The 27,368-nt window shown below is 31.7% G+C and overlaps 2 protein-coding genes across 5 annotated transcripts; one reads left to right on the top strand and one right to left on the bottom strand.

Annotated features, from left to right (window-relative positions):
* LOC109327534 (RNA-binding protein 38-like) lies at positions 486 to 2,337 on the top strand. 3 transcript variants are annotated; one of them, XM_019560713.1, is made up of 6 exons: positions 486 to 921; positions 1,018 to 1,114; positions 1,315 to 1,437; positions 1,529 to 1,566; positions 1,952 to 2,156; positions 2,247 to 2,337. In XM_019560713.1, exons 1-6 carry the CDS (start codon positions 712 to 714, stop codon positions 2,315 to 2,317), a joined length of 744 nt encoding a protein of 247 aa, XP_019416258.1. In that variant the 5' UTR covers positions 486 to 711; the 3' UTR covers positions 2,318 to 2,337. The 3 variants fall into 3 exon arrangements, with proteins under 3 accessions (XP_019416258.1, XP_019416257.1, XP_019416256.1); XM_019560712.1 differs by having other exon boundaries at positions 1,018 to 1,144; positions 1,315 to 1,429; positions 1,527 to 1,566; positions 1,955 to 2,156; XM_019560711.1 differs by having other exon boundaries at positions 1,018 to 1,144; positions 1,315 to 1,429; positions 1,527 to 1,566.
* Positions 6,980 to 11,094, bottom strand: LOC109328289 (polyadenylate-binding protein-interacting protein 12-like). 2 transcript variants are annotated; one of them, XM_019561690.1, is made up of 11 exons: positions 11,081 to 11,094; positions 10,164 to 10,743; positions 9,892 to 10,002; positions 9,734 to 9,778; positions 9,568 to 9,640; positions 9,258 to 9,370; positions 9,084 to 9,143; positions 8,910 to 8,957; positions 8,655 to 8,723; positions 7,500 to 7,561; positions 6,980 to 7,419 (listed from the first exon to the last, which is right to left on the bottom strand). In XM_019561690.1, exons 2-11 carry the CDS (start codon positions 10,662 to 10,664, stop codon positions 7,362 to 7,364), a joined length of 1,140 nt encoding a protein of 379 aa, XP_019417235.1. In that variant the 5' UTR covers positions 10,665 to 10,743; positions 11,081 to 11,094; the 3' UTR covers positions 6,980 to 7,361. The 2 variants fall into 2 exon arrangements, with proteins under 2 accessions (XP_019417235.1, XP_019417236.1); XM_019561691.1 differs by lacking the exon at positions 11,081 to 11,094 and having other exon boundaries at positions 6,982 to 7,419; positions 10,170 to 10,731.

The raw sequence follows: 27,368 nt of genomic DNA, 5'->3' as shown, positions 1-27,368 counted from the left end.
TGAAAACCGTTATCTACACTAATAATTGATACTAGAAGAATGACTATACTTTAAATTCATTTTTAATAAGCATTAATTTTACAACATCAAATTTATTCCGAATAATATCTCGCAATCGTTGATCATATTCAGAATATAATATCTTACATGAGTTAATTGACTCTATGAGATGTATATAAAATATTTTTCAAAATTATCATAAAAAATACAAAATTACTTAAAATATAATTTGCTTTATTGTACTTCTCCAATAGTCACTGTGCCTACTCTATGGCCCACATCGTGATATGCACAAATCTTGGATAAATAATTGTTTATTTAATTAGTTTCCTTCATATATTTTCTTTCTCTTTTTGTTTTTTTCTGATTCTGTTCTTTGACTCCCCAACATTTTTGAACTCCTTCATTACTATTCATCAAATTTCTTGTTAAGGGAATCTTTGTTGTGGAATCTGAGGAAACATCAATACAAAAATCAAGTACTTTTGCACTTTTACTTCTCTAGAATGAACCAGAATCACTAAAGCACATGTTGATATGAAAATTTTCTCTTTGGTTGATTTGATTGATTGTTCACTATTCATACTTTACAACCAACCAAAACGGCTATTCTGACTTTTTTTCATTGTGCTCTGACTCTTTATTCTTTGTTCCTAGGATCTTATCTGTGTCTTTGTTTAAGTCTCTCAGTGTTTTGTGAATTGAATTCAGATGTCACAACCATGGCAAAACAACATGATGAGTCCAAATGTTTCATCAACACAAGTTGGTGACACAACCTATACTAAGATCTTTGTTGGAGGGTTGGCTTGGGAGACAAAGAGAGACACTCTCAAACTTTATTTTGATCAGTTTGGGGAGATCTTAGAGGCTGTTGTAATCACTGATAGAAACACAGGAAGATCAAAAGGATATGGCTTTGTAAAACCCTTTGCACTTAGTTTCACTATTCTTGTTTTTTCCTTTTACTCCATTCACTTGGGTCTCTCTTACTTCGTGCTGTTTATTTTTGTTTAGGTAACATTCAAGGACCCAGATTCTGCAGTAAGAGCTTGTCATAATCCTTATCCTGTGATTGATGGAAGGAGGGCTAATTGTAATATTGCAGCTCTTGGTACACAAAAACTTGATCAATCTATAACAGGTCTTTGGGTCTTTCACTTTCATTTTTTTTTTAAATTCTAAATTTCTTGTTGATCTTAACCTAAATTTCTTACATGCAAACATGTTTATGCCCTTATGGTTTCTAATATGGCTGCACAATTGATTCTTGTTATTTTGGACTTGTGTTTTTTTCTACTACAAATATTGCAGCAAGGCAGAAAATTAGTAACCCTTCATGGACTATGGTACCAACCACATTTCAGGGCACTTCTACTTATTATAACCAGCACATACCACAATATACATTTCCATATCCAGCATATAGGTATGCAAATCAAGCATGTAAAGTAAACTATTAAATCTTAAAATTTTGTTTAGCAATTTTATCATATTATAAATGAACTTTTTCCTCTAACATTCAGGTATCCTGGTTATCCTTCCCCACAAGGAATTTATGACATGGTTAGTTTGTTCCACAAATATGTTCCTCTTTCATAACAGTTATAGGATTGCAGGGTAGTATTGGATATATGCTTAAATACTATAATCAAATTTGTACAAAGTATTGCAAGAGAAAAAACATGTATGCAATGACAATGTAAGAAATTTTTATACTGTCACTGCATAATTCAGTATTCGTTTTCAATCATCATTGACTCTTTTATAAAAATAATATAAATGAATGATGGATACTACATTGACTGTATATAAATGTTTATACCGTCAATGTATAGATATTACACTCTTATTGCAATCAACGTAGGAAGGTAATTTGAATACAATAATAGATTACAAGGGTAAATTGCACTTTGTACTAATAACATTTTTATCTGAATTTTGTTCTCAGCAGAACAACTATAATGTATATGGTGGCCAACAGGTTCCATTTTGGTTATTACCAACATACCATCAACCCTTTTATGGCCATAGTGGACAGTTTGTTCCAACAGCATATGTGAAAAAGACACAATTCCCTGAGATGTTACCTCAGGAGTTCACAGTTTCTGGCTTATCAGAACCTATTTTAGCTTCCCCTTCAATTCAAAGCACTGGTTCAGTATCTAATCAATATTATAATTTTTCTAACTATTTTTTATATTAATATTTACTAACTTATTTCACTCTACACTGAATTGAAACAGGAACAGTAGCTACTGCAGCAGGAGTGCTAGGATCCCCACAGAACAGAAACCTTCAGCTTAAGCAAATATGAAGGGATTTCATCAAAGATTTGAAGAAGAAAAAAGCAAAAAGAAAATCAACACAGATCAATAAATCAGAAAGCTTTAAGAACATGTTTAATGAGGTGATGTAGATAAGTAGCAAAATCAAACAAATTACGTAATGAGGATTTTAGAAGTTAGTCATGGATTTGTTCATTGTCTTTAAATTTTAGTTTTATAATTCTGATGCACATTCTTCATTCTTCAGATTTCCTTTTCACTTTAAAATTTTCCTTTTAAACTTAAGATTCGTGCTAGGTTTTAGTGTTTTTTGTTTCCCTTTACTTCCTTGCTATTGCTATAGTTATTTTATTATTATACCTATATATTTTGCATTCCTATTGCCAAGTCCAATTTTGTGTAAGCTGAACTAAAATTGATGTTCTATCTCTTTTCAACAATTCTTTCCATCTCTCCTCATAGCAATTATATGTCAACAACTTAACTAATAAAACCATGTTTTGGGATTGTTTCTCTTTAAAATGGGACCTTAAAGATTGACACTGTGTGTTGAAAATCCAACAACTAAATCTCGTTCCAATGAAAACTCGAAGGGATTTAAAAGTGATTTTTATAAGAAACTATACCACTAACAAATGTCCGTATTATATAATATGATTGTGTGTTGGGAATGTATTTGCTCAGCAATGCTAACTTCTAATTGGAACTATTGAATGTATTACAACGTAAGGTGTATATGTGTTCGTGCTGAGTTGGTATTTTGCCATATAAAGTAAACAAAAGCTTTATCTTAGAAATGCTGACACCTTATCTTACACGCCATGTAATTCTCTTTTGCAACTGAAACTAATAGTTATATTGGGATTTTGATTATATATGTCTTTCTTTAATTTAGAGTAATATACTTTACTCGAAAATATTATTGATTTTCTAATTTTATATTATATTTTATATATATATATATATGAAATTATATTTCGATAATTATAAGGAAAATACTATGAATATTTTATTTAAAATAAGAATCTATTTTATGTAATCGGTCTAGGGTCTGGTTCAAAAGTTTTCTCAGTCAATATTTGAATCAGGTTAGCTTCGAGTCGGATCGGGTTTGGATTTAAGAAATGATTCTACTAACATTTAAAGTCGAGTAAGGAACAAATCTTATCTAGCCGATCCGACCTTTGCTCACCCCTATTGTCAATATGAAAATATTAATATCTCAATTTAATTTATTTGTCGATTAAGTTTCTTGTTTTTTTCAGGTCAAATCCGATAGGATGTTTTCGAGCCTTTACCTCAGCTGGTTGGGCGTCTTGTTTTCATAAAGACTAGGGCGATTAATTTTCAAAATGCTATCTTCCCGTCTCACTGATTTATGTATTTTTTTTAAATGAAGTCAATATGATGTTCTTTGTTTTTTAATTAAAAAGAAAAGAATTGTGTTTATATTTTCATTTTAAATTTGAATACATGGAAAATTATAAATTTTGATGTGAGAAATTTTTTTAACATAGAACTAAATGTAGGGTGAGTATGGACCGAGTTGGGCTGAATAAGGTTTGTCTTCACCCGATCCTAAATGTTGATTTGGTCATTTTTTGAATTCGAACCCGACCCTAGACCCAAAGTTAATGCGACTATAAATGTCAATTGGGTGAACATATGAACTCAAACCCGACCCTAGAATTGATTAAATATAATGCTTATTATTGCTAATCAATATTATTTATTATTATGAATATGTAGTTTAACAAATGAAATGATATATGTATATATATTACTAATCATGTATATATGATGAAAATAGAGAATGAATGATATTTTTCTAATAAAAATATGTCATTACTATGTATATAATTGAGTAGAGACACTAGTAATATGATGAGTGAGCAACCATATGACGGGCTTGGATCGGGTTATGTTTGTCCATCCTAAATATTGATTAAGCTAATTTTTAAACTTGAACTAGACTATAGACCCGATTAGACTCGACCCTATTCGAGTTCGATTATTATCGGATCAAACCAGGTGAGTGGATATAGTCGGGTCTACTTACCCCTAACTAAATGAACCAAAAAATTAATAAATTAGAGAGCCTATCAAATAAGAAATTAAGCCCATTGTGAGAAAGTGGGGATGTGTCTATCCTTAATTAATCTAGTGTGTAGAGATCATAACCCATAAGGAATTTAAGGATAGATATATCTCAATTTATCACTTAAAACACAGATTTCATATGAACTTTTTCGGAAGTTAAAATGTTGGTCACCTAGTCTCCTTTTGCATTTTCTAAATTATCATTGTTTAGCATTATATTATTAAAGTTAAAATACTCTTTTAATCTTTCATCTTATTTTTAGTTTTTAATTTGGCCTTTTTTTAACAATTGTCAGTTTTACTCTTGTATCACAACAATGCTGAATGTTATTGAAATATATCAAAATTATTGACTAGATTCCTTTCAAATTTCAAGTAAAAGAGCTTAAACTAAGGTATCTATCCATTCTATTGTTAAGGTATATGACTAATTCCTTCCCCATACCTTACCTCCCAACTAAAAAATTGAAGATTTCACATAGTATTTTTTATCAAAAAATCAACCTGATTTATTTCCTACCTTTTGCTCAATGAGAAAATGGATCAAATTCTACATGATCAAATCAAATATGTGGGACTTAAGGAATGATAGAAGAAAATCTAAGTGAGTGTTAAGGTTGTCAAGTGGTAAAGGGTTTAGGGAGGGAAGTGATAAGCAGTTTAAGAATTCAAATTCACCCACCATAAAATATCAATATACTAACATTTGTCTATAAAAAAATATGATTAATCTTCTTCAATATGATAGGTACCCTCCATAACAATGTCCAAAGTTAGTCATATTTTTTTATAGGCAAATGTTAGTAAAGAGTAATATCTATGTATTTTTAGTGTAAAGATTTATATATAGTCAGTGTCTCATCCACCATTTATTTGTATTACTTTTTTTTGAAGAGTCACTGATAATTAAATATGAATTGTAATATCTATGTATTGTCAGTGTAAATATTTATATATAGTCTGCGCATCATTCATTTACATTACTCTTTTTCGAAGAGTCCATACTAATTAAATATGAATAGTAGATAATACATTGACCTATGTATAAAAAATTTATAAGGTCGGTACTTACTTTTTTTTTTTTTGTCATGACTACCTACATAAATAGAACCCAAGAACTTTATTTACGTGAATAATGGGCATGGTGGGTAGGTATTAGGTAAAATCCATTCCCAAAAGTTTGAACATAGACTTTCTAGTTATATCCGAGTGGTAGAGGATAAATAGGGAACATGCATGAGTGATTAAGAGGAATCAGCTTGTTTGGAGGGGCAAATCTCATAATCATCACAAGCCTAAACAAGTTGCTTCTTGGGACATAACATGTACGACTCCACCTACCAAATGGTTGGTAATAAAAAACATGGCAAATGAAACAAATCACACAATGATAGCTAATGATGAGGAACTATGGTAAAAAGATAACATTACAATCACGTGTAGTTGTGATGATTGATGGTTGGTGACACTTTAGGGCACAACTAGCTGAAGAAAAAGCTAGGTGTGAGCTATAAATCTAGAGCTAAAACCTGGTGACTAATAAACTAAGACTGAATTGGAAGTTTCCGGGATAATTGGTATACATAAAAGACTTAAAAAGCTTCTAGCTTATAAAACATGAATCACTTCAAATGATTTCTAGAGATTATAAGCTAGTGGTTTTTTTATAAAAAAAATTATTTCTTCTGACCAAATAATGCTAATAACTTATTTTTTGTCAAACAAGCTTGCTAACTGTTACCAAAATACATATTAATTAGAAGACAGACAATTCTTACATTGCATATCAATTAAGAAATAACAACAATCAAACATTTGTTCTATTAGGCGAGGTCCACTATATAAATTGAATAAAATTATAATATTATATTATATATTGTATCAATTGACAATATATTGATATCTAAGTTTTTCCTAATTATTTTACCTATAATTTTTTTTTACTCCATTTGCCTCTAGAAAAATAAACTAACTTCCAACCTATATATTCTTCTTAATGAAACTTCTAACACTTTCCCCCAAAATTCCCCAATCACCTATGGTACTATTCCACCATATTCTTTACCATGGGAGTTACCCTAGCTTTTCCAACTTATTCTATAATGCATTCTTCATGATTCCATCTTTTCTAGTATATCAACTCAAACACAATATTATTATCACTACTAGATTGAATATATTATTACTCAACATCTATTATGTTTCTTAAAATATCACTTAAGCTTTAGTAACACTTTTCTATCACATATAACACATGAAACACTATCATTTCATGCACCTTATTTGAATCATATGGTTTTATCTCCCTCAATTTCCCAAGTACACATTTGTTGTCCCACAGTTTGTGTCATTACTTGTACCATCATTTATGATTGGACAGAAAAATAGTTAATTATCAATTTTTTAACTTCAATATATTTTTCCAATCATTCACAAACTAATAGTACATGTAATGGTACAACTTGTGAGACAACATATGTGATCCCCAATTTTCCCTTCATCTTATAGATCGATGAAGATAATAAAATTTGGAGTTACTTGATTCAAATAAAGACAACCGAGAATCAGTGCTACTTCATATGGCACAATGAAAGATCAAAGGAAAATATCCATACGAAATTGCACACACCCAAATAAACAACCCATGACCAACAGAAGGTTTGAAACATGTTCCTTTAAATAAATTCCAGATGTCAGAAACATCCAACCATAAACTTCTTTCCTTTCAAGATGAACACATCAAATAGTGCATCATAAATTAAGTCATCAAGATCTTCGAAATTCCACCCAACTCTATAAGCTGAACAAATAACCATAACGACTAGGATAAACAAAGATACCATAGTGCAGGAGTCGAAGACAAAAGTATCAGCAATATGTCAAAGATACCATAGAATATATTCTTCTATGTATATATATATATGTACATATATCTTTGAGCAGCAATCAACACCAGAAGCATGCAAGGATGGTTCAGTGCATAGAAGTGCGGGGGAAATGAGACCGGACTGGTGTCTTTGATGGACTAACCCTGCATAACAAACATAAGAGTGGTTCAAGTTCCAACCTTTTTGGGGTAGACGGAATCAGAGGAGAAATTATTCATCTTACCTTATAGGCAGTGAACCCAGAATCACACCGCTGCAGCTCAGAGCGGCAATTGCACTCTCGGCCTGCAAAAATAAGGCAGACAAAACTTCAGACAGCCAATACAAAAAAGAGACTCAGCAGAACAAATAATACCACCAAGGTATTTGGCATCAATTGTTAACACGACGTATAAGCACAATATGTATAACCAGTTAAATCTTTCTTGTATTGTGCCATTTACTAGGGAAGTGATGGTTAGGACCACAACAGTGATGAACAAAACCAACTCCATACATGTATCATGAAAGAAGATAAAATTTAAAACTAATGGAGCAAAGATGACGTAAAAATGTAAAAAACATATCCAAGGTAAAATAGAAGTAACATCTTAATCTGAATGCTTTATTGTGTTAAACAAAATTAACAGGGAAAGGGAACAAAACAATTTGAACATTGCCAAAAGAAGCAGAATGAGATTTTGAAGGGCAGCAAGCAAGAGATTCAAAAAATATGCAAGCAACTCAAGGTAACTTCCTCGCCTGCGTCTACAGCAGAAAGCTGAGTATGGCTCCATTAAACTGGAGTAACTATAATAGATAATATTTGGATGTGTGGGAATTGCAGGTAGTGGTTTTGTGGTGCTAGTCTAGTATGAAAACTAACTGTACAAACTGAAATTCATCCTTTAAAAGAAAATGATAAATTTAAATTGTTTTAAAAAGCTCCAAAAAAACTTAGTAGCTCCACCATTTAAACTATGAAAGTTCAGGGTGGGTAACTACGATGGAATGCAAACCAATATGGTTGAACCAGAGTCAACATTGCATGATTCCTTAAAATCAAATTGTACCTTACTCAACAAGCCTACTGCCTTATAGAATCTTCACCATATCCACAAGCAATATTTACTCGGTTAGCAAACTTCATAATATCATTTTTTGTTTAAAGTATATAACAAGGAAATAAACATGCATTTTGCTATCAAACAGCTACGACAGTAAGGTTTAAAGTCTTCCACAAAAGCTAAAGTTACCGTTACTACGAAACATTATTTTTTAGAGAAGTGTACCAACAATAAGTACAAACAGAATTATTTTTCCCCAGGGGTACTACAAAGGCAGCAGTATCATTAAGTAAATCAGAGTTGAGAAAAGGTTAACAAAGGTTAGTAATTACCACAGTAAACTCGACAAATGCAATTCGAGTGGAATGTTGGTGATCTCCAAGAAGCCTCAAGCATTGAACCTAGATGAAATACCAAACTTATGTAAAACATCTTACAAGATACTTAAATTCAGTCAATAGCAAACAATCAAGTAATGAATATGGATTTATACATTAATACAACAGAATATGGAAATGTCTCATAAGATACATAAATTCAACCAATACTTAACACTATAACCCTGGATTTCATGAAAAGCTACAAACCTCTCCGCAAATAGATTCAAAGAAGTGTTCGACATCTGCTTGAGTAAGCTGCAGCAATAACAAGAAAGGAACTTTTAAGAATTGTGAGTCAAACTTGCTGCAAAAACAGACATGGAAAAGGACCACGTAGTTCCTCCAAGCAAAATTCTAAGAAAGGGTCAAACCCTAAACTACCTTCTTGTCAATATTAGTGCAATAAATTGTTCTTGAGCACATCTCCCTTTCATCTTCAGACTGAGAAATATAGCACAATTACAAAGGTAAGACAGAAGAGATACATTGTTAGATCCAACTGGTCAATCATCTTCTAAAACATGTAAAAGGCATCTCTAATAAAAAAAAGTTTACCCTGGGCAAAAATGTTGGATTAACGGGTGCAATGGCAGTTTTTGAAGGTAGCACTCGCAAGGGGTAATATCCTAGCATTGTTCCAGTCAGGTTCAAAGCAGTCCTTGCACCTTCTGCAGGAATAACAACATTAATACAGTGAAATGTCAACAGTTACAACAAATGAAGCATACGAAAAACATATATAGCATTGTTTCCAAGATTTGAACTCATGACCTCCAAGTCACAAGGCAAGTAACCTTACTGTTGTGACAAGGCTCAACCTCAACAAAAGGCATATGAAGAACATATATATGGGTCAAAATGTTACCTTCATCTGTAAACTCAACAAAGGCAAACCGGAGAATAGAATTAGGATCCCCACACACACGACAATCAACAACCTATACCATGACAAAAGGGATCAATTCAGTCACATGTTCCACCATTATTAATAATAAAACACGCCTTACAAACAAAAATGTAACCCTATCTACCTGGCCACAGTTAAGAAAGAGGGCTGCCAGCTGCTCTTCAGTGACCTATAAGCCAACACAAAACAACACTTCAGGACTTCAGGTAAATACACAAACACATGGAAAGCATTGCAAGTTAATTGAAATGAGAGAATCCACAAGACAGTTAATGTTTGTACCAGTTGATCAATGTCAGACACATAAACAGTCCTCCTAATCATCTCTTCTTCCCTCTCCATATCAATGTTATTATTGGCTCTACGCTTCCCATTGTTATAGCCATTCTTCCTCTGTAAACATTATTGTATTACAAAAACTCAAAAACCTCTATCCCATTAATATGGTATTGGAACAAGCAAAACACTACTATGAGCATTTTATCAAAGCAATTATATTTGACCTTAAGTGTGAATGTTAACTTTTGGAAAAACATAAACAAAAAATAATGTATCCATACCCTTCTGTTATTTTGCCTATTAACATTCCCAAAATTGTTGTGGAGTACAAAATTGTTCGGGTAACCAAACCCTGCACTAGGTGGTGCTAAGTAACCAAGATTTTGGGTCAGTGATGGAGGCACAAATTCTTCAGCCATGGGATTCAGTTTTGACAAAAGCTCCTCCAAATCCCTCATATCCCTCTTGAAACTCTCACCCCCGTTTTCTCCATTAGCCCCACCATACCCATTATTATTCACCACCATCTGCTGATTCTGAACCTCATTTCCTTCAAACCCATTTGGAATCTGACCCATTTGAACCTTGTAGTTATCGTTTGGAGCTCCATAATGGTGGTTGAAAACACCGTTCACATTCTCATCGCCACCGTCGATTGAACCGTTTCTGGGTTTTGTTTTCTCCACCTCAGTGATGGTTTCGGATGATACTACACTGTTGTCCAAATTTTGGCTTGAAGAACCGATTTTGGTTCCAACATTCTCAGCAACCGCCATAATCAAAGAGGATCAAAAACCCACTTGTGTATTGATAAAAAGTTTTGGACTTTTTTTGTGTTTTCAGATTTCTGGGAACCTGTAATAAGAGATTGAGCTGGTAAAAGGAAATTCGAACAAAAAAAACATGAAACCTTACAAAATTAAGATCATACCTTGGTTTTTGTCTATAAAATTTTCGTTCACATAAGATCAAACTGAACTTTAGTATCATAAGTTACAACCACTTTAAATTATAATAAAAAACCCACAAAGAAAAAAGAAATATGTATATATAAACACATGAAGGAGAGAAATAAAAGAAATCAGTGAAATGGAGAAGGGGGTTTATCTTACTGAAGAGAATGGAGATGATGATGAATATTTGTTAAGAGAGGTGACAATTATATTATTGAGAAAATATAAATAACCTATACTGAAGAGAAGGGAGGAGATTATGATCAATTTTTCCTTCTAAAATATACCATTTTATTAATATATTGTTAATTTTTTAATCAAAAGTATTCCGGACCAAAAACCAAGAATTGTTTTATTTTATTTTTCAAACATGAAGATTAATAAATTATGATGGACTCATACATCTAATATTAATCATGAATTAATAAATTAAAATTATATGTTTGATACATGCAAGAATAATAATTCCATACCATCCAAATATTTCTCTAATTTATTAATTACACTAACACTCCTGAGGTTTTAGTGAAATTATATAAATCATCCCTCACTTTTTTACACCTACACAAACCTCCCATAGTTTTTATACTTTCATTACACTGACCACCCGCATGATAAATAAGTGTAATATTTTAAACAAAAAAAATGTGATAAATGCAACTAAGTTAAACAAACCATGATATATTGTGAGAAAAAATTTCAAATAATATATACATCAATTTATCTTTGTTATTTTTTGTTATAAAATGCATAACAATTCTAAAGATATATTGTTTAAATTGCTCTTATACTATATCGTAACAAACCAAAAAATAATAAAGAGGTATCGACTCATATATTATTTGGACTTGTCTCCACAATATACCATGTTTTGTTTAACTTGATTGCATTTATCACATTTTTTGTTTAAAAAATTACACTTATTTCTCATGCAGAGGTGGTCAATGTAATGAAAATATAAAAATTAGGAGTATGTGTAGGTGTAGAAAATTGAGGGGTGATTTATGTAATTTCGCTAAAACTCAGGGGTATCAATGTAATTTACTCTAAAAATAAAGAGGGAGAGAGGGGAGAAAAAAAATATATAGTATTTAATATAAGAAAATAATGAAAGAAAAAAGATAAAGAAGTATTTTTTTCTTATTTGGGTAGATAAAAAGTAATAAAAGAAATATTATATTATATTTTAAATGACGATAATATCACTAAATAAAGAAAAGAGAAAAATTATTTATTTAATTAATAATAAAGGTTATTATTTTAATTTATAATTTATTTTTTATATATATTTCATTATAATTTCAATTAATCTTTTATTTAATATTTTTATATGTAAATGATATTTATGTATGCTATTAGTATTTAAAGTCAACAAACACATGAGAAAAGAATAATATTTTGATATTTCATACAAAATTATTACTTTCTCTACTTTTTCATTAAATGAGAAGAAAAATATTTTATGCAATGTTATTAATACGTTATGAAACTGATTAGGACACTGATATAGTAGTTCAATTGGTAGTTTGCAATTACCAGTGAAATTATATATACATATATTTTATACTAACATTAATATTGAAAAATCAATAAAGAATAAAATAACAACTTTTATTTATAGAGTTTGTTAAAACAAAAAAATATCACTTGATGGTAGACCATGTTTTTAGGAGTATAAAAATGTATTAGTTGTGTATTTGATCTTTCACATCAAAATTTTAGTAAAAATAAGTTATTTTTATTATAAAAAACTAATTTTAAATAAAACTAGCTGGTATGACCAGTACAAATGACCAATTTTGATCAGGTTTGGTTAGTTATTGACCGGTATAATTGCATGACTGATATAATTGTTGTATTATATTGGTATTGAGACTAATTCCCCGATTAAACCAACCCACATAAAACAATTTTTATAATACTCTTTATGGTGAGTTTCATACACATTTTATTCCTCATCTCTTTCTTTCTTGCAAACAAAGAGAATATATTTTTTTGTCAAATCGTTTGAGATTTCTCTATCAATATAATATTACATCACAATTATGGATTAATAAAATGGATTAGTTCCTTTGTGATTTCTCTATCAATATAATATTACATCACAGTTATGGATTAATAAAATGGATTAGTTCATCGAAAGAGATTAATTCTTCATCAATTTAGGTGATGAGATATCATTAGTAGTATAGGTGGGGCAACTGCCCCTTGATTATTTTTTAAATTTATTACAATTTTTTAAAACTTTTTTTCATTTTTTTTACCCTGTATAATTTGTTTGATAATTCTAAAAGTTATAAATAATAGACTAAGTTGTTTGACAGAGGTTAATATTGCATATAATACTATTATTTTACTTGAATTTATAATGATTTTACAAATATGAAATAGATTATGGATCACACATTTTTTATTGTCAACTTTGGTGCAATTGTCCTAATATCCTATGAATTTTTATAGGTTATTTAATGTTGATAACATATATACTTTTATACAAAAATTCTATCATATAGATTTCAACAATTAATATAAAATTAACTTTAAATGCCAAATTAACATGTTATTGTTGATGACTTTGAACACTCAATTTTGCCAGACTGATTTACAAAAATGAAAAAAAATATATAAACTTTTCAAAAACAACCACAACAAAAATAGTTTAAAATATTTTCTGTAGATGTCTCAGAATAAATGTTATCTTCTTTTACTGTTTGATTATTAAACTGTTATTAGAAAACGTTTTGTTACCACCAGTTTTTATTAATTTGTTATAAGTGTATGTAAATTAAAACTCTTTATGAGATAGTTGGGTTATTTAGAGAATTTTTAAGATAACAGTTAGAAAAGGAAGAATATGAAAGGGGAGAGGCAGTGAGAATTAAAAGAGGAGAGAGGAACAGCAAAAAAAAAATGAAGCTGGAAAATGTATAAACTATAAAGAAAACGCACATGAGTTAGGGAGAGGAAAAAAAGACTCTTGATTCCGGGGTTTGTTTTAGAGTTACTAGGGAAATGGAATAAGAGACCAAGGAAAGGAATGGGATGAAAAAGGAAGGAAATCATTTCCTTTTGTGGGAGTATAAAATTAAGATGAGGAAGATAAACTAATGATAATATAAAAATTATTATTTATTTTTTAAAAATATAATTAACAATGAAAATTGATAATAATATATAATTATATAATATTACTAAAAATATTTAAGATATTTTTTCTCCAAAAAAACCCTAAATTAAAGGAACTTTAAAAATATAGACATACATAGAGTTTTGGAGGATTTAAGAAAACTCCAAAACTTTTTCTTCTCCCTCATCCACCTCCCACCCACTAAAAGCTTTTTGAAGCATTCATTCTCCTCAAAAAGCTACAACCAAACAAAGCCTGATTCTTTAAAAAGGTGAAGGTTTTGTTTTATATCGATGAGTTAGAAAACCATAAAGGAATACATGAAAGAGATGGTGGAGAACCATGGTTTGTGCATAAAAAGCCACACTCACAACATATATGGGGAGGGTCTTCTAGCTCTATGGCTTTTTAAGCTCACTTTCTCACCTCAAAAACATTTTTCACTCAACATTCACAAACCACTATACCCAGGAAAAGACACACAATGACAACATAAACAACATAACCTTTCTTTTCTTTTCTCATTTCTCTAGACCCACATCTCCTTAAGTTCTCCAAGACCAATTAGTTGTCTAGGTTAGCTTTCCCCATTTTGCAGCTTTACATATACATACCCACATGGTGGTTTTTCAAAATGATCCATCCATAAAAGATTCTCCCACATATTGTTATTAGAAACTCACACCACCTCCATTTCCTTTTTTGTTTGATAATCCATCGCCACATGGTCATGTAGTTCCAACTTGACTTGCTCTCCTTATCTCCACCCTGTTGGAGCCATAGGTTATCAATCTCCATTCTTGACCAAGTCCATCATCTAGTGAACCTGCACTTGTGAAAGTTGTAGGTAAAGTGGAGAATGGTTGGAGGCAAAACTAAAGAAAGGTTGGATACAAAGTCCAGTACATGTTGAACACATGGAGCACAGGACGTTGGAAATGAGATGTTATTCACTTGCAGCATTACACATGCCACTTTTGCAGCATTACACATGCCACTTTCTATGGTAGAAGTGGTGCATGTGGGTAAGGGAACCTATACATTAGCCACGGTGATGGGGTAAACAGTGCAGATTTGAGCACAAAATTATTCAATGATGGTCCAAGTTGTGGTGTATGTTTTGAGATATGTTAATTCATAATTCAATTTTAGTTGTTAGTTAGTTTACTTTATGTTTTGGGAAATATAGTTAGTTGTAAAGCTACTATAAATAGAAGTGTAGGTTGCCATTGTAATTCAATGAATTAAGAGATCAATTCTTCCTTTTACTTTGAGTTACATATTCATCTTTTCATTCAATTCATCACTTCTTCTTCTGCACTGTCTTTCTTCTGGTTTTATGCAACATTGGTATCAAGAGCATTCAGCTTACATTGATCCAGGGACATCACAAAATCATCATGGCAAGCAACAATGGCTTCACGATGACACTGCCAATACTGATTGGGAAGAACTATGAAAGATGGAGTATACAAATGAAAGTTCTCTTTGGATATCAAGAAGTTCTTGATATAGTGCAGAACGGATATCAATCTCTTGGCGAAAATGACACTGAAATTCAGATATCCAACCACAGAGAGTGCAAGAAGAGGGACTGCAAGGCATTGTTTCTAATACACCAATGTGTAGATGAAGCAAATTTCGAAAAAATCTCCAATGCCAAGACAGCTAAAGAAGCATGGAAAACCTTGAAAGAAGCTATGCAGGGGCAGAGAAGGTGAAGAAGGTGAAATTGCAGACTTTGAGGAGGGAGTATGAACTTCTGCAAATGAAAGAAAATGACTCAATCTCAGACTACTTCACCAAAATCAGAACATTAACAAATCTGATGAAGGGTTGTGGTGAAGTCATGAGAGATCAGTTGGTGGTTGAGAAAGTGTTGAGGACACTGACACCTAGGTTTGATCATATAGTAGTAGCTATAGAGGAGTCAAAAGATCTTGAAGCATTCAAGATTGATGAGTTGCAAAGTTCATTAGAAGCTCATGAACAGAGAATCAAGGAGAGGCATCAAGAAAATGAGTCTGAGCAAGCTCTACAAGCCAAGTTCTCCAATAAATTCTCTGCTCAAGGATCTCTCCAAAGAAAATTCAAAGGCAAATGGAAAGGTGACAAAGTAAGGAATCGGGAAGGAACTAAACAAGAAGTTGGTTCAACACAAAAACTCAGCTTGCAGGATCAGGCTTTCAGAAGAAATAAAAAGAGAGTTGATAAGAAAAAGGTACAATGTTTTAATTGTAAGAACTATGGCCACTATGCAACTGATTGCAGATTCAAACAAGGCAATGTTGGTTCAGAAGTTGAGGCAAGGATGGCACAAGGTGATAACTCAGATGAAGAGCAAGTACTACTCATGGTCACTACAGAAAATGAACAAGCAAAATCAGATTGTTGGTACTTGGACACTGGTTGTTCAAACCATATGACAGGTCACAAAGACTGGTTTGTAAGGCTTGATGGCACTGCTAGAAGCAGGGTGAAGTTTGCAGATCATAGTTCAATTGAAGCAGAGGGAATTGGTGACATTTCAATTCAAAGGAAGAATGGAAAACTGGCATATATTCACAATGTTCTGTATGTACCAAAGATGAGGAGTAATCTGTTGAGCCTTGGACAACTACTTGAAAGAGGATACACAATGTTGATGGCAGACAAGACTTTGAAGGTATTTGATAGTGAAGAGAATCTAATCTTGAAGGTTCCACTATCTAGCAATAGAACATTCAAGATTGGGATTCAAGTGACCAACCACAAATGCTTAATGACCAATGCAGCTCAAGAAAGTTGGGTGTGGCACCAAAGGTATGGTCATTTAAACTTCAAAAGTCTAGATTACTTGTGCAAAGTTGGAGTTGTAACAGGTCTACCATCAATTAGAACACCTGGAAAGTTGTGTGATGATTGCCTAGCAAGCAAGCAGGCAAGGAACTCATTTTCTGCCTATGTGCCAACCAAATCAGCAAGGCCACTTGAGCTGGTATTCTCAGATGTGTGTGGACTCTTTGAGGAGAACTCAATAGGAGGCAGCAGATACTTTGTGACCTTTATAGATGATCACACAAGGAAGGCCTGGGTTTACTTGATCAAGAGGAAGAGTGAAGTCTTCAATATCTTTCTTGGTTTTAAAGTCCAAGTTGAGAGACAATGCAGTCAGAAAATAAAGACTTTGAGAACTGATGGTGGAGGAGAATACATATCACATGAGTGGAAATCTTTCTGTGCCAGAGAAGGTTTGGTTCATGAGGTGATTGCTCCTTACACCCCTCAACACAATGGCACTGCAGAGAGGAAGAACAGATCCATTCTCAACATGGCCAGAAGTATGCTCAGAACCAAAAGAATGCCTAAGAAGTTTTGAGGAGAAGTTGTCTCAACAGCAGTGTACATCTTGAATAGGTGTCCTACAAAGAGACTTGGTGAAGTCACACCTGAGGAGGCTTGGTCAGGTCAAAGACCAAGTGTTAGTCATCTTAGAATCTTTGGTTCTGTGTGCTACAAACATGTACCTGAGATTCAGAGAAAGAAGCTAGATGATAGGGGTGAGAAGTTGATTTTGCTTGGCTATCATTCTACTGGAGCCTACAGAACATTCAATCCTCTGACTCAGAAGATCATGCTAAGCAGAGATGTGAGGTTTGATGAATCACAGGGTTGGAATTGGAACAACAATACTGCCAACAACTCAGAGAAAAATCATCTAATACACTTTGATGATACAAATGAGGAAGAACCTGCAGTAGTTGATGAGCAACCACCTGCAATTGAGGAACAGAATCAAAGAAGGCCTCTTAGACAGAGACAAGCTCCATCAAGGTTGAGTGATTATGAGATCTTTCCAGATTCAGAAATCACAGCAGAAGGTGAACTTGTGCATATGGCTCTGCTGGCAGAAATGGAACCTGTGAGTTTTGATGAAGCAATAAAACAAAACCACTGGTTGGAGGCAATGAAAGAAGAACTTAAGTCCATTGAAAAGAATCATACTTGGGAGCTTACTCAATTGCCTAGTGACAAGAAAGCTATCACAGTAAGGTGGATCTACAAGGCAAAAGTGAATCCAAAAGGTGAAGTAACCAAGTTTAAAGCTAGGCTTATTGCAAAAGGATACCTACAAAAACAAGGCTTGGACTATGATGAAGTATTTGCACCTGTTGCAAGGATGGAAACTATAAGATAAGTAGTAGCTTTGGCAAGCTATCATGGCTGGACTATCCAACAAATGGATGTCAAGTCAGCCTTCCTTAATGGACCCATAGAAGAAGAAGTCTTTGTGTCTCAGCCACCAGGTTTTGAAATTGCAGGCAAAGAAAACCATGTGTACAGATTGCATAAGGCACTATGGGCTCAAGCAAGCTCCAAGAGCCTGGAACAAAAGGATAGATGGGTACCTATTGCAACTTGGATTTGTGAAATGCACATCTGAGTATGGAGTATACACAAAAGGATCAAGGTTGAATGAATTGCTCATAGTTTGTTTGTATGTTGATGATTTGCTGGTAACAGGAAGCAATGTGAATGAAATTGAGGCTTTCAAAGAAAACATGAAAGCAGAGTTTGAGATGAGATCTAGGAAGCCTTGCCTACTTCCTAGGAATAGAGTTTGTAAGAACTGAGGAGGGGATCTTCATGCACCAGAAGAAGTATGGCAATGATATCCTGGAAAGATTTCAGATGCAGAGTTGTAACTCTGCTTCAACTCCTGTTGAAACAGGGAGCTCATTACAAGTCCCTGAAGCAGAAGATCAACTAGCAGACAAGACTCTCTATAGACAAATGATTGGTTGCTTGAGATATGTGTGCAACACAAGACCAGACATGGCTTATGGTGTAGGAGTGGTCAGCAGGCATATGGAAACACCAAAGAAGTCTCATTTGCTAGCAGTTAAAAGGCTGCTGAGATATCTAAAGGGTACAGTTGAACTTGGCTTAACGTTTCCCTACAAGAACAGCAAGCTTAATCATGAAATGGTTGGATTTAGTGATGCTGATTGGTGTGGAGATAAGGCTGACAGGAAGAGCACAACAAGGTACTTATTTTTGCTTGGAAATGCTCCAATCTCTTGGTGCTCAAAGAAGCAAGATGTGGTTGCCTTATCCTCTTGTGAAGCAGAATACATTGCTGCTTGTATGGCTGCTTATCAAGTGTTATGGCTTGAGACTCTACTTGAAGAATTAAAGATAAAGAATGACAAGAGTATGGTGCTGTGTGTAGACAACAAATCAACAATAAATCTTGCTAAAAATCCAGTTTCACATGGTAGGAGTAAACACATTGAAACCAGATTTCATTTCTTAAGAAATCAAGTGAGCAAAGGAAGATTGAAGCTTGAATTTTGCAGGAGTGAAGTACAATTGGCTGATATTCTAACTAAACCTCTAAAGAAGGACAGATTTGAGAAGCTGAAGATCAAAATAGGGGTAGTAGGAGCAAAAGGAAACTGAATTAAGGAGGAGTGTTAATTCATAATTCAGTTTTAGTTGTTAGTTAGTTTACTTTCTGTTTTGGGAAATATAGTTAGTTGTAAAGCTACTATAAATAGAAGTGTAGGTTGCCATTGTAATTCAATGAATTAAGAGATCAATTCTTCCTTTTACTTTGAGTTACATATTCATCTTTTCATTCAATTCATCTTTTCATTCAATTCATCACTTCTTCTTCTGCACTGTCTTTCTTCTGGTTTTATGCAACAAGATAAAGTGTGACCAAGATCTAAAATGGTGCTACCCTGGATCCCTTTTTTATCCTTGGTGCATTTATCAACATAATTCTAGCATCACGTGACTAGCATCAGGGACTAAGATGGCTAAGGCACAGGACACTTGCGCAAACCAACTAGCTAATCTCAATGTTTGTGCACCCTTTGTGGTGCCTAGTGTCACTGCAGCTCCAAGTGCTGGTTGCCTAGATGCACTTCAAGCTGTGAACCGTGACTGCCATGTAAACACTCTTAGGGTTGCTTCTCAACTATCTTCTCAGTGTCAACTCCCAACCCTTGATTGTGGCACAAATTAAAGCATGTCGATGGATAATGTGAGAGGTGAATATTGTTAAGCTTTTTTCTCTGGTTAAACTTTTATTTTACTTTTTTTTGGTTTGGCACTAATACATTTTCGAGAAACAAGGATCTTCTTCATTAACGGAGAAGCAAGTGATTGTTTTAACACATATTTTCAATGACAAAAATGTGATCTTATAATAAACAAATGGATAAAAGTGTTACTACATGTTGGTGTTTGTGTCTCCTTTTTGGAGAAACCATGCCATGTGTGATGATTACAAAAAGAAACCAATAGCCAAATCTATAAAGGGATCGGGTAAATGTGAGACCTAGATTTATTTCATAATTTATAATATTAGTTTTAATTTTAAAATATGCACCATTAATTAACCTGGAGGAGATCCATTTTGGAAATAAAGATGATAGAGTTTTCCTAATGCTGAATATTCTCTCTGTTTTATGTTCGTTTTTTAGTTATTCATACATGAAAATCAATTAACCAAAACCTTATGTTTTAGTGTTTTACCAGAAATCTTGATCTCAATGACACTTGAGTATGTGTCTGTTCTAATGAGGTGGATTTTTCAATCAAATGACCCAACATATAAATTTATTATAAGATATATTCATGCCGTGATAATGAAAATGAAATATGAATGAATCAAAAATAGTGATATATATATATTCTGTTAAAAGATAGTGATATGTATTTTTTGAGATTTAATGTTGTGCAGAGATATTAGTTTCTATGTTGAAGACGACAAAATTTTAACTATATTTCAAACATCTATTTGAAATTTGATGCAGTGTGGACATTAGTTTATGCTGCTTTATCTATATTAAATACGACAAAACTTTAACTATATTTCAATATCTCTTTGAGATTTGATGCGGTGTGAACATTAGTTTTTGTTGTTTCATCTATCTTAAAAACGACAAAATTCAAATTATATTTTAATCAACCAATTTTCGAACCAGAACTACGTAGTCTTGATTTTCATATTGCACCTAGAGATACGTAGGAGCAAAATAAACTCTTGTCAAACACAAATATAAAAAATAAAAAAGAAATTTGTTTCAATAATTGAATTTTAAATAATTAAATGTTAAAGGTATAAAAGTCCATTTGATTAGCGACGATACCGTTTTAGTACGGAAAGACGCGATGCTAATACATTCTTCGATCCGTAATCGACTTTCGAGCTCAGAATCTTTGTTTAAAGACCATTTTATCCTAATTGGGTTTACTAGGGAGTTTTATACGTTTTCGCCGCAAAAAACATAGTGGCGACTCCAAATCAATTATGAGAGATAGAAATCGAGTTCATCTCTCCCTAATCACAGAACCGGTCTTCCAACCAAAAATCGGGTCGCAACAATGACATTAGTCATTCGTGTTTGAAAAACTCTCGACAATATCTGAATTGAGTGCAACTTTGACAATATGTGGAAAGTGAATGCACATTATTTATTTAATCGAGTTATTCCTAACTATGTTGGTTTAACTATTATAGAAATATAATTTTCAACAACCAAGACAACCAAACAAAATCATGTAGTAAGATAGAAGATGTAATTTTACAAACAAAGGAAATAACTGAAAGTTTTACACACAATTCAATCATCGGAGAATTTAAGTATTTAAAAGAACGAAACAATGATATTTTAAATTAATGTACATTTTTGTTTAATGTCTTTAATTGTTAATTATTGTTATTTAGAATTAATATGTTATTTTGAAATTTTAAAACAATATGTTTCTTTTTACCTTTTGTTATTCCATTAAACTTAATTACAAAATGTAATTAAATGTTAATATCTCACCTAAACTTTATATCAGATAACTATTTAATAACATAATATTGAGACAGGAAATATACTAACTTGTTACTATATATATATTTAGGAATTATGTATCTTCGGTCCTAACACCTGCTGATCCAAAAATATAATTATAGAACCAATCTATTGTGAGTATTATTGACTGGCACTCATATATCAAACTATTCATTGTTATCCCTAATATAGACCTTAAATATGTATTAATAGATTATCTATGTAGTCATCATGTTGGCAATAAGATTTGAACTCACAAACACGTTGGATGTGAACATATTCTTTATCAATTGGTTTAACCTTTTTTAATCTAATAAAGGAATTGTTCATCAGCGATACACAGGGTAATACTTTTTGCTGCAAGATTAATAACACATATTACATGTACATTTATATGGTTAAGAAATATATGTTACTCGTATATTCGTATTATTAAGAACACACATGTGACTCGTACATTCGCATGACTAAAAACACCCATGTTACTTATACATTCACATTACTAAGAAACACATGTTAGCCATGCATTCGCATAGTTAAAACACACATGTTACTTGTACATTAATATTATTAAGAATACACGTCTTACATGTGTATTTGCATATTCAATCACATAAGAAAAATAAATGACAATTTTTAATTTGAATTTTCTAATGGAAATATTTTCTAATGGAAATAACAAAGTGAAAGTCTGAAACATGATACCATATTATTTTTATTAAAATAAATATTTTAAAATTTATAGAAAATGGAATGATTTTTTCAATTTTAAACACAATTTTTTAATGAAAAAATGGAAATCAAATCATTATACTAAATGAGTTTTTTTATTAAAAATATATTTAAAAGTTATAAAAATCTTCAATAATTTGATTTTTCAATTATAATAGAGAAAAATTAAAATTCAAAGAATCTGAAATATTAAAATTAAATTGAAAAAGTGTTACAAAACTTTGATGAGGTGTAAAAATACAATTATTCTTAGATGAATAGTAAACGTTAAATAATATACATAGATTAGTATAAAGAAATAGTTTAGATGTGAAAAATGATTTCAATATCATATAATGCTTAATATCTATTACATTTTAACATAACAAAACATAGGTATTGTAAACACTCAATTTTGGTGGGGTAGTGACATAGGCCAATCGCTAATTAGTATTAAATTATTAACATATAAAATATATAAAAAGTAAGGATAGTGTGGGAATGTACATAGTAATAACATGTGACATGAATTAGTTTTTTTTTTTAAATTTTTTAATAACTTAGAACATTTTAAGATGGGAAAATGTGAGAATATGACATGTGACATGACGGGAAAACATGTGAGGAGGATGTGACATGTGGTATGAATGAGTTTTTATTTATTACATTTTAAGATGAGAAAATGTGAGGAGAATATGACATGTGACATTAAGGGAAAACATGTGAGGAGAATGTGACATGTGACATGAATGAGTTTTTTTATTATATTGTTGATCGATAAAGGAATTGTTATATATAATTTGACTTTTTAATAATTGAAATGCGAGTCCCTCTTTAATTGAATATTGATTACTACTTCACATTTATTAAGTTTAATAATGATATAATTATAAATATTACCTCTTATTTTATAAGTGCCATTATATTTTATAAAAATTATGTTCTTATTTAACTATCACTCTCAAATTTTAAAAGAGTATTATTAAATGAGAGGATGAAATAAAGAAACATCTCCGATGTTATTTTTTATTAAAAAAATGACTCTCAAGCTTAAACGAAAATCTTAACCAATGATCCAATTCAATTGTTCTATACTTAAATTTCTGCCATTAGAAAATTTTAAATTCTCATCGTAACAATGAATCTAACTTGACAAACCCTCAACATTTTCTTAGCCATGTATGTTGATGCAGTTTTTCTTACTGAGAAAAATGAAAGTAAAAGTATGAGCGAAACTAGTAAATAAATATCGCCGTTGTTCTTTTTAAAGGAAAAAATATGAGCGGAACTAGTAAAAAAGAATACAAGGTGAGCTTCATGTAGCACCATTATCTAAAATCTAACTATGAAAGTTACGTGAAGTTGTATCCTGTTATGAACTCTGATAAATTTGAGACTCGTCAAGTTCATCAGAGTTCATAATAGGATCCAACTAGTTCAATCATTTTGAAGTAAAAAACAACGCTAAATATATTGTTCTAGACTAAAATTAAAAGTTTAATATCAATTATTGTTTGAGGGCGAAATGCCCATTGATTCCTCATGTTCAACAAAATTATTACTCATATCACTATTTATAACAATCCTGTCTGATCATGGTTTTTTATTCTGAATTGTTTTGATAGTAAACCATGTTTGAAGTAGCATGTATTAAAAATATGTATTTCCCCTTACACAAAAGCAACAAACACTGATGTGAATGTTCCATATAATTTCTTTGAGAAGATTGACCACTTCCATGTGTAAAATTGCTTTTATCCTTCATATAACTTCCTTTCTTTGGTGTAGTTACAATGTTGTGCCAGGTCATTTTGACTTAATTGTGTCCTTGTATCACTAGAGTTGAATAGTACTTTAGAATTACCAAGATCCAACTATCGTTCTTATTGAAGCAACAATAAAGAGACATTGTTTATGTCAGATATGGGTTCCATTTACATAATTTGTGCCTTAATGATGTTGACTTTATCATTTAAAACATATTATATATTTTAAATGTTAGTATTTCTTAAATGCTCTAATCACTCTACATATTAATCTAATTGCCAAGTACAAGAAAGCATGGGTCTTAATGATTCTTACCATTCCCCAAAATATTAGACCACTGAAATAACCTCATATGTTTCTATCATATTGTGTGATTGAATCAAGTTCTTGAAGAAGATCCAAAATGCGAAAATAATCACATCCTTCAAATCTTGCCACAATTCATATGCATTATAAATGTATATATGCCTCATGCAATTTATGAAGACAAACATCTCGTAATCCATAAAGTCAATAAAGTGCTACAATATTCCCAAACATCAAATTCGAAATTAGAAGGATTAGGAGCAAAAATTGAAACATCAACAAACTTATTTTTTCTTGGATAGTAAGGCTCATTTCATACTTCTGCCATGGGAATGAAATTTGATCCATCCAATGGTAATGAAATAAGAAGCAACATAGATTTTCTGCTACATAGAGATAGTAAGGGTAAGAAATTTTGGTCACACATGTAATGTTTAAATGTGTTTAAGGTCATTATTTTATGTAACCAATTTAAAGTGATCTAATTCATGTAAGGTATATGACTATAGACATAATTGTCATGAAAATTATCGTGTAGATACCTAAGTCTTATTTCTATTTTTATGATAAGCAAAAATAAGAAATAAGAAAATCAAAAGGCATCACCCTTCATGAAAGGAAATGCATGTCTTATAAATAGGGGTGGCAAAATTATCCATAATCCAAAATCCATCCAAATTAAATCCATCCAAATTCATCCGTTAGAACTAATAGATTTAAATGGATATAATCCAATGGATGGTGTTGATAATGTATGGATTCAAATCCATCCATTATATCCAATGGATATCCATGGTTATATCCATTTGGATGGATAACCAATCCATCCAAAAAAATAAAAATAAAAACAAATTTTTTTCCCAATTAATTCAATATTAATATAAAAAATCTCTCACCTTTCTAAGCACAATCCCAGACACATTACAAAAGTTGAAAATTGCAATTGTGATTTTAAAAAGTGTTTATCAAAAAAGTATAAACAATTTCGGCCTTAGTGCTTTACCCCAACATCTTAATGCAAAGTATAAATGTATCATTTTGATTATTGACTAATGTGATAATATAATAACAAAATTAAATATTTCAAGATGATGAACTGTTGCATACAACTTATGGAAGTCTCAATTATTAGGGGTGTAAGCGGTTCTGGTATAAACCGTAAAACTGATGAAACCAAACCGAACCATAAAATGCGGTTCAGTTCAGTTCCACGGTTCGGTTCAGTTTTTTTATTTTGAACCATTTAAGTTCGGTTCGGACGGTTTTGTAAATTTTGGAACCGTTAGAACCGAACCGAACCGCATATTAAAAAATAATTTTATTTTATATTTGGATGATTAAGCTTTAAAGTTAGGAGATAAAATATGATTAAGAATTTAAGATTATTAGTAAAATAGTCTATAAATAAGAGGCAAATAGAAAAAATAAATTAGTAAACAAACCTAAATATTTATTATCTCTATTATTCATTGAGAAGATAGAAAGAAAACTAAAAAAACTAGTATACATTTTGTCACTACTGAGAGATGAAATTAATCAAATAAAGAAATTAAAAAACTAAAAGAAAATAAAGAAAGAACTCGAGGATATTACTAATGATGTGGAGTATTAGGTGTTACTATTGGACTAAAATATTGGTACCAAGTTTGTCATTTTTAAATTTTGTTGAACATTTTAGAAGATTTTGTGAACTAAAATTTCAAGTTTGTAGTGCGTTGAGATGTTGAATTTTTATTGTTTTACTAGAAAGATTATTAAATATTTTATTATTAACGTGTTTATTATTCATTTAGTTGACTTTATACTTTGCAAATTATGTTCAACTATTTCTTAATTGATTTTCTTTAAATAAGTTGAAAAACTGAGGAACCGAACCACTAATGAACAGTTCGATTCCTAAATAAAATTTGCGGTTAATCGAACCGAACCATACATTTGTGTTCGTTTCGGTCATTAAATTGCATCAGGACCGAACCAAACTTTTACACCCCTACCAATTATGTTGCACTAGAGATTCTTGCTACTGTAAAAAGATGAATATGCTTCAAAACCTTATTGATGAAAACTTGATTGAATTACAAAGAGAAGACTTATCTCTTTAAATAAGAGATAGCAAAAAATAGAAAGAGGAAATCAATAACTAACATAAGTTAGTTACTGAAATAACAACCTAACAACTAATTAGGCATGTGATAAATTGGGTTATTGAGCATGTGACTAATAACCCAATTTTACTCAGCATAGGAAATTTAAGAATAACTAATTGTTATTCTCTAATATACCCCCCTGAAACTGAGGTAGTTGACTAAGGATGTTGAGTCAACAACTCTGAGTTGCTTTCTTAGGTTTAGAAACTTATCAGTGGCCAAAGACTTGGTGAGCATATTCGCTGTCTGAAATTCAGAAGGGATGTGTTTCACTTTAAGAGTCTTAGCCTGAATTCTATCCCTTACAAAAAATAGGTCAAATTCTATGTGTTTAGTTCTATTATGAAGCACAAGATTGTGAGACATGCTCACTGTGCTTAGATTGTCATATAGAATGAGAGGAACTTGATGAGGGATCTTGAGTTCAGAAAACAAGGACTCAACCCAAATCATTTCCTGAGCAGCAAGAGCAAGGCTCCTGTATTCAGCTTCAGTGCTGGATCTGGAGATTGTTTGCTGCTTCTTGGACCACCAAGTAACTAGATTAGGACCATCAAATAAACAAGCCTCTGAAATGGACTTCCTGTCATCAAGGTCAGTGGCCCAATCTGCATCACATAGAGCTGTGAGTTTG

Source organism: Lupinus angustifolius, chromosome LG15, assembly GCF_001865875.1.
Source record: "Lupinus angustifolius cultivar Tanjil chromosome LG15, LupAngTanjil_v1.0, whole genome shotgun sequence".
NCBI classification, from domain to species: domain Eukaryota; kingdom Viridiplantae; phylum Streptophyta; class Magnoliopsida; order Fabales; family Fabaceae; genus Lupinus; species Lupinus angustifolius.
This window is presented reverse-complemented; position numbering and strand designations above follow the sequence as displayed.

Coding starts and splice junctions, on each gene's coding strand:
- LOC109327534 (XM_019560711.1), top strand. CDS start 712: ATGTCACAACCATGGCAAAACAACATGATGAGTCCAAATGTTTCATCA. Junction 1,145..1,314: donor ACTTGATCAATCTATAACAG/GTCTTTGGGTCT, acceptor CAAATATTGCAG/CAAGGCAGAAAATTAGTAAC. Junction 1,430..1,526: donor TTTCCATATCCAGCATATAG/GTATGCAAATCA, acceptor TCTAACATTCAG/GTATCCTGGTTATCCTTCCC.
- LOC109328289 (XM_019561690.1), bottom strand. CDS start 10,664: ATGGCGGTTGCTGAGAATGTTGGAACCAAAATCGGTTCTTCAAGCCAA. Junction 9,779..9,891: donor TGTCTGACATTGATCAACTG/GTACAAACATTA, acceptor GTTGGCTTATAG/GTCACTGAAGAGCAGCTGGC. Junction 8,724..8,909: donor TTGAATCTATTTGCGGAGAG/GTTTGTAGCTTT, acceptor TATTTCATCTAG/GTTCAATGCTTGAGGCTTCT.